We start from the raw sequence: 11,341 nt of genomic DNA, 5'->3' as shown, positions 1-11,341 counted from the left end.
GTTTTACGAACAATTGTTTACACTTCAAGAAATTTTGTGGTAATTTTGGTGCAGTGTGAGAATTTGATACACTGAAAGAAAAATTTTGTAAATTTTTGTTTTTGCATTTTTGGGCATTTTGTGCAAATTTATTGATTTTTCGGCCAGTTTTCGCTGTCGATAAGTGCGTGTTCACATACTTTACGAGTTTTTGTGAATTTTTGTGACGCTAAATTATTTTCAATATGCCAGTTAATACATTCGCGCGATTCATTAGAGCCGCTGATGCGGTTGTGAAGTTTGGGACACGGGTTAGCTCTTTGAAGGAGGAGAATTTAGATGTTTATTCTCTAAGGGCTCAGGTCGAAGAGGCGAAATCACTCTGGGAGAAAGTGAAAGAGAGGTATGAGGAGTGTTTAGACGATCTTCAGGAGGATTCAGATAAGGGAAAGGTAGAATCTGCTGACGGCAAGTATGAGGCAACTTATGATGCCTATATTCGTATTGTTTCCTCTATCGAAAGGAAGATAGACGGTCTAAAAGCCGTTCATAGGGCGTCAACTCCTATACTGCAGGCCGATGTGGCGGATATTTCTGCTCGTTCTGGTAATGTGGATGTATCGGGAAATTCTCTTTTGTTAGGTGTTGACCATGGTGCGGTCCATAGTTTGGCTTTACCACCATGCGATATTGAGGTTTTCGATGGTGACTTTCAGTCTTGGCCAACATTTAGGGATTTGTTTACTGCTGTTTATGTAAAAAATTCCCGTCTGAGTGATATTGAGCGCTTGTGTCATTTGCTCAAAAAGACTAGTGGCGACGCCCGTGAAGTTGTAAGAAGATTTCCTCTCACTGATAGGAGTTTCGAGTTAGCTTGGAGGACGTTAAGGGAAACTTATGACAACTTGAGAATTTTAGTCAGCAATCAGTTGAAGCTTCTTTTTGACCTTCCGGTCTTAGACACTGAGACAAGTTCTGGGTTGAAGAACTTGCAACGTGGTATAAACGCATGTATTTCGGCGATGGCTGTGAATAACGTTCCTACGAACGATTGGGATCCGATTTTGATATATTTGTGTGTGCAACGTCTACCGAAGATTAGTGTTACTTTGTGGGAACAGGGTATAAGTGATAAGTCTGCGTTGTCGTCTTGGGTGGACATGGATCGTTTTCTTACGGAAAGGATTCAGACACTCACGTGTCTGCGCGATTTGAAGGGTATCGATGCTTCGAAGAGAACTGATGGCAGGAAACTGCGAACGCATTTTACGAATGCAGCTCCGAAATCTTCGCCATCTAGGTCGCGTAATTCGCAATACACTTCTCATTCTTCTAGAGATTCCGTCGATAAGATGTGTGTTCTTTGTCCACGACAAAGCCATCATCTTCGTGTTTGTCCGAAATTTAGGAATCTTTCTGTGAATGATCGGTTGACTGCTGTGAAACGGTACCGCTGTTGTTTCAATTGTCTATCTCGTAGACATGACGTTAACAACTGTGCTACATCTCGCAGTTGTGAGAAGTGTCAAGGAAGGCATCATACTTTGCTTCATCGCGATTTTTCCCATTCTACGAATGTGGCGACTACGTCTTCGACGGTTTCGGCCGCTCGTCCTACGGATTCTAGCGGTTTGATTGACCCGCAGCCTTCCACTTCGTCTGGAATCGTGTCTGGCACTTCGGCCAGGCAAGTATTTCATGTTTCCCAGAACAGGTCGGTACTATTAGGGACGGCTATGGTGAACATCGTTCATCAGGGTATGACGTACCCAGCTCGGGCTCTTATTGACCCAGCATCGGAAGCCTCCTTTATTACCGAAAAAATGCAAAAGTTGCTTAGGATTTCGATAACGAGTGCGACGTCTTCGATATCAGGCGTGAATCAATCGGTTTCGATAACTTCTCGCGGTATTTGCTCTCTGAGTATAGGGTCACCAATAGATGAGTCGGTCTTGGTAGAGGCGACTGCGTTGGTCCTGCCTAGGATTTCTGGGAATTTACCGTCTTTCCAAGTGAGTCGGAATTATATGTCACGTTTGCCAAATTTGCGTTTAGCTGATCCTAATCTGTTCGATAGTCGTCCGGTTGATCTATTGTTGGGGGCAGACGTGTATCCCAGAATTATATTACAGGGGGTTCGCTCCGGTATTTTAGGTTCGTTGATTGCTCAACAGACAGTCTTCGGTTGGCTCATTACTGGTTCAATTCCCACTTCCAGTGTGACAGTTTTTTCAACGACTGTAGAATTTATGGAGGAAGATGGTCTTGACAAGACTCTTCTTCGCTTTTGGGAATTAGAGGACTTACCAAGACGGGCAATTTGTTCTCCCGCAGATAAATTTTGTGAGGAAAATTTTAAGAATACCACATATAGGGATTCCGATGGAAGATACGTAGTGACTCTTCCGATAAAACCCGAATTAAAGGGACACGTCTTGCTTGGACATTCGCGGACAAGTTGTTTGAAGCAGTTTATTCGTGGTGAGGCTTCGCTTTTACGAAAGCCTGAAACAAAATTAATGTATGACGGGGTGATTAAAGAATATTTGGACTTGCAACATATGAGACCAGTGTTGTCGACTTCTCTTTCAGACCAAACTTTGTGTTACTTGCCTCACCACCCGGTAATCAATCCGGACAAATTGACGTCCAAACTTCGAGTTGTCTTTAATGCTTCGCATAAGACCACAAATGGTAAAAGTCTGAACGACATTCTTTATGTGGGACCCACATTACAATTGGAATTGGTTCATTTGATTTTGAGGTGGAGATTTTTCAAATATGTTTTTAATTGCGACATCACACAGATGTACCGCCAAATTAGGGTAAATTCGGCCCATACTTCTCTGCAGCGAATCGTCTTTAGGGACTCCCCACAAAAAGATGTACAAGACTATGAGCTGCAGACCGTGACATTTGGAGTGAATTGTGCTCCCTATTTAGCCATACGGACGTTATTGCAATTGGCCGATGACTCCGAAGATGACTATCCCCACGCGGCACATATTCTACGAAGGTGCATGTACGTGGATGATGTTTTGACAGGATACCATGACGTGGATACTGCTGTTGAATCTAGGGACCAATTGATTAGAGTACTATCATCGGCAAAGTTCGAACTGAGGAAGTGGACTTCTAATGAGCTAGCCATTTTAGAATCGCTTCCGGCTGACCATTTGGTTGACGCCAAATTACTGGAGTTTGTTGAGGCCAGTAGTTCGAAACCGTTGGGCATTAGGTGGAATGCGCAGTTAGACTTGTTTTATTTTGAGATGAAACCGATTGAGCAAAAATCTCGGTTTACGAAGAGAGAGGTTTTATCGGCTATAGCTAGGCTATTTGACCCTGTTGGCTGGCTGGGGCCAGTTATTATAGTGGCGAAGATAATTATGCAACAGGTTTGGTTGGATAAGATAGGATGGGACGAGTCTCTTCCGTTACAAACTGAGCGACAATGGCGAAAGTTTGTCGAGACCTATCAGGATGTGAATCACGTTCGTATTCCTCGATGGGTCAATTACTCCACAGACTGTGAGGTAGAATTACATGTTTTTTCCGACGCCTCGGAAAAAGCATACGCGGGGGTAGTATATGTTCGTGTGGTTACGCCGCAGGGACATTTGCTATCTTGTAAGACTAAGGTAGCCCCCATCAAATCTATATCTTTGCCACGTTTGGAGCTTTGTGGGGCAGTTTTGGCCTCAGAACTTTACAAGTCTATAGCCAGGGAGCTAGATATTGAGTTTCGCCGTGTTTATTGTTGGACGGATTCTACGATCGTCCGCTCTTGGCTTCGAAAGACGCCATCTGCGTGGTCTACTTTCGTTGCGAATCGCGTATGTAGGATTCAGGAGAATACTGGGGGACAGAATTGGTACCATGTTCGTTCTGAGGACAATCCGGCCGACTTGGGAAGTCGCGGAGTGTCGCCTGCAGAGTTGGCAGTTTCAACGCTTTGGTGGCATGGACCAGAGTGGCTGTGCTCAGCTAGTTCTCAGTGGGATATTAGTGATTTGACCCCTCTTGAGACTGACGTTGAGGTACGGGCGGTCAAGACTCACGCATCGTTTTTTACGAACTATGAGGACATTTTAGAGAGATTTTCTTCGTTAGATAGGGCTCTACGAGTCATCGCGTATATATTTAGGTTTTATCAAAGGACCCATTATTCACATGCTAGTCGAAATGTGTATCACGACACGACGTTGACGGCAACCGAATTAAAGGCAGTGAGATTACGTCTAGCTGTTCTTTCTCAAAGGGCTCATTATCCAGATGAGTACGGTTGTTTGATGGAAAAGAAACCGTTAGGTTCCAGGAGTTCGTTGTTGTCATTGAATCCATTCCTGGATGAGGAGGGGGTTATGAGGTTGAATGGTCGTTTGAGTAGGTGTCCTACCCTTTCGTATAGTGAGCGACATCCAATTATAGTGCCGTATAATAGTAGATTCGCTAGGTTACTGGTGAAATATGTTCACGACATATCTATTCACGGAGAAAACCAGTTGGTTCTACGTCTTATTCGGATTGAGTATTGGATTCCTCGTTTAACATCTTTGATTAGATCGACTATTAACCGGTGTAAACGGTGTCTGTTGGATAGGAAGAAGTCTTGTACGCAGATCATGGCGGCTCTCCCACCGGAGAGAACTGTACTTACCAGACCGTTTACTACGACTGGCGTTGATTTTGCGGGGCCTTTCGAAATTAAGTCATTTATAGGGCGCGCATGTAAGATAACAAAGGGTTATGTTTGCGTTTTTGTATGCTTTTCGACGAAGGCCATACACTTGGAAGCCACATCAGACTTGTCTACGACAACGTTTCTGGCCGCTTTTCACAGATTTATATCTCGACGCGGTTGTCCCAAGACCATTTTTTCGGATAATGGTACAAATTTTGTAGGCGCTTCACGCGAAATGGAAAAGGATTTGAGATGTGTTTTTAAGGAAGGACGTGATAAGGTGTGTTCCGCATACCAGTTTCAGCAGCTTTCCTGGCAGTTTATCCCTGCCGGGGCGCCACATATGGGTGGTCTCTGGGAGGCTGCTGTCAAAAGCTTCAAGACGCATTTTAGGAAGCATGCATCAGGATTCAAATTTACATTTGAAGAGTTTTCGACTGTTCTTTCGAGAATTGAGGCTTGTTTAAATTCTAGGCCGTTGTGCCCAATGAGTGAAAGTTCTCAAGAATTGGTAGCACTTACGCCTGGCCATTTCTTGGTAGGATCTCCGATCTTGGCGCCTCCTGAACAGTTAGAGGAGGAATCACCACTTCATTTGGTGCATCGATTTAGGAAAATGAAGGCGCTGTCGCAACAGTTCTGCTTACGGTGGAAAGATGAATATTTGAAAGGCTTACAGAAAAGGTATAAATGGAAATTTCCACAGCGTGATATCGAAGTAGGGGACTTGGTAGTAATTCGTGATGAGCAATTGCCTCCTACATCGTGGAAATTAGGTCGTGTGGATGACGTCCACCCAGGATCTGACGGTCGCGTTAGAGTTGCAGACGTGAGAACGGCAAACGGTGTTGTAAGACGACCGGTGGTAAAATTGGTCATACTGACCGAATAGTTTTCGATCGTTCATATAGTAAGCGTCATCTTTCTTTTCGCAGTACAATGGAAAGTATGAGGGAAATTGTTAAGACTCTCCCTGACTACGAAGATGACGTCCCGATGTCCGATGAGGAAAGAGAGATTATAGAAAGTGATGTTGCACCGGTTCTTCGCGAGCCGTTACCAGCCATCGAGCAGGTCCCTGACGTCGGGATGACCCCAGTCGTCGCCTCTTCACAAGAGGTAGTACCGACACAAAAAGTTGTCCCTCCGTCGGGGGCTGATACGGCTCCAGCTGAAGTATCTGCAACTAAGGCAGCAGAATCTTCGTCTTCCCCTACGGGGACTGCCCAAAGAAATTCGGACTCGAGCCCAAAGCTTCATTTGAACAATTGTGTGTTATGCAGGCGGAAGCATAATCTACGGTCGTGCCGCAGGTTCTTGAAAATGCGGTTGGAGCAAAGGCTGCGCACCGTAGTTCTTCATCGGGTGTGCTCCAACTGTCTGGGCAGGTCACACATGCGGTCGACCTGCAATAGTCGCGAAAGGTGTCGCGAATGCGGAGAGAGCCACCATACGCTTCTGCACTCCTTCGAACAGCAACAACGTCCTTCCGCTCCATCGTCCGATTTGTCTAAGAGAAAGTCAAATTCAAGTCCGTCCGTTAATTCGTCCGCGTACTGCATTACAAATGCAACCCCCATATTTAGTCCGTTGTTAGTTTTGCAACCAACTGTTACGCTTGGTCCCACTATTGTGTTGATACTCGTCTTGTCCGGTCGTCGAATTCCCGTCAGAGCTGTCCTCGACCCATGTGCGGGGTACAGTATGATATGCAGTAGTCTTGCCCAAAGCTTACGGCTTACTTCGGCAATGACAGCGCAGAACGCCTTTTGTCCGCTGATCGTCGTATCCCGGCACAACGCGGAAAATAAATTGATTTTTTCCGCCCGGGTGACAGATTTATCCCGTGTGGTCACCCCATCGGCGTCGGCTCCAGACTCCATACGAGAGCATTTTGAATGTCTCCAGCTGGCCGATCCAGTGTTTTATCGCCCTTCCGGGTGGGGTTGGTCCTGGGGCCCGACGTATACGCAAGGGTTATTAAGCCTCAAATGTTTTCGAGTCCGGGATTCCCCTTGGCGCAGCTGACGATATTCGGCTGGGTGATTTCAGGGCAATGTCAACCATGAATATGTGTCGTAGGTCATCCTGGCCAATAACCCAGACACTGCAGACCCTCCGGGTCAACGGCTCTACGAGCATTTAGTTAAGAATTCATGAAGTTTGAAAAAAAATTAAAAGAACTAATAAAAAAAAAAAAAAATTGCTCAATTTGAAAATGAAACTGACATCGCATTTTATATTTATTTTGATATTAAAATATTGTATGTAATGTCTATGTATTAATGAATTTCAATTACAACATAGCTGGATGTTGCAAGGCGGGCGGAATGTTTAAGTTCAAATTCGTAAGGTCAAAATTTATTCGTTAGATGGGGACTTAAAATCTTGTAAAATGACAATTTCCCCCTCGTTAGAAAATGTACCCTAAGCTCTGGATGCAGCTCTGTGCTTTCAGCACAATTCGTTACATTTTTCTAACGAGTCGCGCCATTACCGTCTTGCGGCGTCTAGCTGTTGTTATTATTCGTTTCTGGATTACGTCCGTCCAACGATTGTTTTGTAAAAGGTAAATAATAATCTCCCAAAAATTCAATAAAATTACGTTTTATTGAAACATCATTGAAAAGAAAAACTAAATCCCTTGTGTTTTTATTTATTTTATTTTTCGGTGCTACGCATTCAATTACCATACAAATTCCTTCGATAAACTGTCAGTAAAATATTATGAATATGGACATTAATATCTATAGAAAATTGTTATCTTAATATTTTTAAAATTTTATCAAAATTTTATTTTTATATACAATTCGGGCAAATTTTTATTTTTATAGAAATTTTATTTCTATCGACAATTTTCACAAAATTTTATTTTTTCAAAATATTATTTCTATAGAAAAATTTGTCAAAATGTTATTGCTATAGATTTTTTTTTTTCAAAATTTTATTTCTATAGAAAATTTTGTCACAATTTTATCTCTATAGAATTTTTTTTCAAAATTTTATTTCTATAGAAAATTTTGTCACAATTTCATCTCTATAGAAAATTTTTTCAAAATTTTATTTCTATAGAAAATTTTGTCACAATTTTATCTCTATAGAAAATTTTTTCAAAATTTTATTTCTATAGAAAATTTTGTAAAAATTTTATTTCGTTATTGTTGTTTTTTTGATCTCAGTTTAAAGCCATGCATTGACTAAACTACAAGTGTAGCTTAACCAACAGAGGAAAAGTATGCTTGTCAAATTTATTTGGGCAAAGCCCTATAGACTGCAAGATGGTTGGATGTACAGCTGTTTCGGAATTACCACATTCCTCATCAGCATCCTCTACTTGCAGCAAAACTATCAACCAATTATCAGAATAAATTCGGGTAATTCACTCAACCCAACGTGAACTACACTTGAACCTCCCGAAAAAGGGTTTGATAGTCGGCTACTGCCTAAACAAATTTGCCAGCATATCTCTTTTCCTTTGCCAAACTCAAATCATCGATTTGTATGTATTTGGCACGCTCAAAAACAAACCCAGCCAAATACATACAAATCGATGATTTGAGTTTGGCAAAGGAAAAGAGATATGCTGGCAAATTTGTTTAGGCAGTAGCCGACTATCAAACCCTTTTTCGGGAGGTTCAAGTGTAGTTCACGTTGGGTTGAGTGAATTACCCGAATTTATTCTGATAATTGGTTGATAGTTTTGCTGCAAGTAGAGGATGCTGATGAGGAATGTGGTAATTCCGAAACAGCTGTACATCCAACCATCTTGCAGTCTATAGGGCTTTGCCCAAATAAATTTGACAAGCATACTTTTCCTCTGTTGGTTAAGCTACACTTGTAGTTTAGTCAATGCATGGCTTTAAGCTGAGATCAAAAAAACAACAATAACGATTGAAGAGAAGCCAACAATAACAAACAAAACGAATGAAAATTTTATTTCTATAGAAGGGAGCCACCGTGGTGCAATGGTGAGCATGCCCGCCATGCGTACACAAGGTCGTGGGTTCGATTCCGGCTTCGGCCTAACACTAAAAAATTTTGCAGCGGTGGATTATCCCATCTCTGTAATGCTGCTGACTAGAGGTGTGCGCGTGACACGCGTGATTCACACGTGAATCACGTGACTCGTGAACAAAATCTGAAGAAACTTTCGTGAATGTGCGTGAATGGAAATAAAAGTAATATGTCGTGCGTGAGAAATAAAATAGGTTCGTGAATGTGCGTGAATAAAAATTCTGCAAAATCACGCCCACGAAAAAAAAATCAAGATTTAATTCTTTCTGATATGATAACTGAATTTTATTTAGCTGTCGAACTATATCCTATTTAGTAATTTTGTTACCTTTTCTCTTTCCCGGTTGAAAAATGTCGGGAGTCTCGTGAATTTGTAGCGAGTCACGTTAATTGTCGTGAATCGAGCGTCGTTAAAAGAAGTTCGTGCGTGAGCATACGTGAGTACCGATTTTGTTTTCGTGAACGTGCGTGAGTGTGAGTGGCTACCAAATGTATCGTGCGTGAATAAACAGTTTGCTTCGTGAATGGGCGTGAGTGTGAATGAACTTTCACTCAAGCGAACACCTCTATTGCTGACATTTCTGAGTGTTTCAAAGCTTCTCTAAGTGGTTTCACTGCAATGTGGAACGCCTTTCGGACGCGGCTATAAAAAGGAGGTCCCTTGTCATTGAGCTTAACATGGAATCGGACAGCACTCAGTGATAAGAGAGAAGTTCACAATCACAACGGACATAATAGTCTAAGTGAGCCTGATACATCTGGCTGCCACCTAACCAACCTAACCTATTTCTATAGAAAACTCTCTCACAATTTCATTTCTAACGAAAATTTCCTCAAAATTTTATCGCCATACACAATTTTCTCAAAAATTTACTTCTATAGAAAATTTTGTCAAAATTTTATTTCTATAGAAAATTATCTCACAATTTTATTTCTATAGAAACTTGTATTTCTAATGAAAATTTTCTCAAAATTTTATCTCCACAGACAATTTTTTCAAAATTTTATTTCTATAGAAAATTTTATCAAAATTTTATGTTTATAAGAATTTTGTCAAAATTTGATGTCTATAAAAATTTTGTTAAATTCTTTGCCTATAGAAAATGTTGTTAACATTTTATTTCTATAGAAAATTTTATTTCGAAAAAAATTTTAAAATGTATTATTTCTATAGAAAAAAAGTATTTCTACATTTATATAGAACATTTTGTCAAAACTTCAATTCTATAGAAAATTTTATGAAAATTTTATTTCTATAGAAAATTTTGTCAATATTTTATTTCTATGGAAAATTTTGTCAACATTTTATTTTTATAAAAAATGTTGTCAAGATTTTATTTTTATAGAATATTTTGTCAAAACTTCATTTCTATAGAACATTTTGTAAAAAATTTATTTCTGTTGAAAATTTTGTTAAAATTTTATTTTTATAGAAAATTTTGTCAAAATTTTATTTCTATAGAAAATTTGTTAAATTCTTTGCCTATAGAAAATGTTGTCAACATTTTATTTCTACAGAAAATTTTTTTTCGAAAAAAAAATTTAAATGTATTATTTCTATAGTAAAAATTATTTCTACTTTTATATAGAACATTTTGTCAAAACTTTATTTCTATAGAAAATTTTGTCAAAATTTTATTTCTATAGAAAATTTTGTCAAAATTTCATTTCTATAGAAAATTTTGTCAAAATTTTATTTCTATAGAAAATTTTGTTAAAATTTTATGTCTATAAAAATTTTGTTAAAATTTTATGTCTATAGACAATGTTTTCAAAATTTCATTTCTATAGAAAATTTTGTCAAAATGGTATGTTTATAAGAATTTAGTCAAAATTGTATGTCTATAAAAAATTTGTTAAATTCGTTGCCTATAGAAAATGTTGTCAACATTTTATTTCTATAGAAAATTTTATTTTGAAAAAAAAAAAAATTAAATGTATTATTTCTATAGTAAAAAATTATTTCTACTTTTATATGGAACATTTTGTCAAAACTTTATTTCTATAGAAAATTTTGTCAACATTTTATTTCTATGGAAAATTTTGTAAAAATTTTATTTTTATAGAAAATTTTGTCAAAATTTTATTTCTATAGAAAATATTGTCAAAATTGTATGTCTATAGAAAATTTTGTCAAAATTTTATTTTTATAGAAAATTTTGTCAAGATTTTATTTTTATAGAAAATTTTGTCAAAATTTTATTTCTATAGAACATTTTGTACAAATTTTGTCAAAATTTTATTTCTATAGAAAAAATTATTCATAATTTAATTTCTATAGAAAATTCTGTCAAAATTTCGGAATTTAGCTTGCTTCCGCACTAAACAGTTCCTGCGTCTGGACTGGTTTTTTGCAAGTAGATTGCTTCCGCTTCAAGTTCTTTGGCATTTAGATTGGTTGTGCTCTTATTACTTCGCCAGTTGGTATGTTTCTGGTTTGTCGGCAGTTAGCATGCTTCTGCATTTTGTGGGTCCCTAAAAGTAATCCTACACAGAAAAAAATAACACCAACATATTTCCAATTAAAAAGTTAATTGAAGTTAAATTTTTTTCAATTAATAAATTAATTGGTACAATTAACTTTTTAATCAAGATAGAAACATTAAGTTAATTAATTCAATGATTGAAAATTTTTAAATTTTTAATTAAAAAGTTAATTGATAC

The 11,341-nt window shown here is 38.6% G+C and overlaps 1 protein-coding gene across 1 annotated transcript; it reads left to right on the top strand.

The window, feature by feature from the left end:
• The first annotated feature begins 224 nt into the window (after nucleotides 1–224).
• On the top strand, nucleotides 225–5,555 carry LOC142230824 (uncharacterized). The gene is made up of 2 exons (XM_075301449.1): nucleotides 225–2,743; nucleotides 2,804–5,555. The coding sequence occupies exons 1-2, from the start codon at nucleotides 225–227 to the stop codon at nucleotides 5,553–5,555; spliced, it is 5,271 nt and encodes a 1,756-aa protein (XP_075157564.1).
• Nucleotides 5,556–11,341: the final 5,786 nt, after the last annotated feature.

This window comes from Haematobia irritans, chromosome 3, assembly GCF_050003625.1.
Source record: "Haematobia irritans isolate KBUSLIRL chromosome 3, ASM5000362v1, whole genome shotgun sequence".
NCBI classification, from domain to species: domain Eukaryota; kingdom Metazoa; phylum Arthropoda; class Insecta; order Diptera; family Muscidae; genus Haematobia; species Haematobia irritans.
Note: the sequence above shows the minus strand (reverse complement) of the source record. Positions and strands in the feature narration are given on the sequence as shown.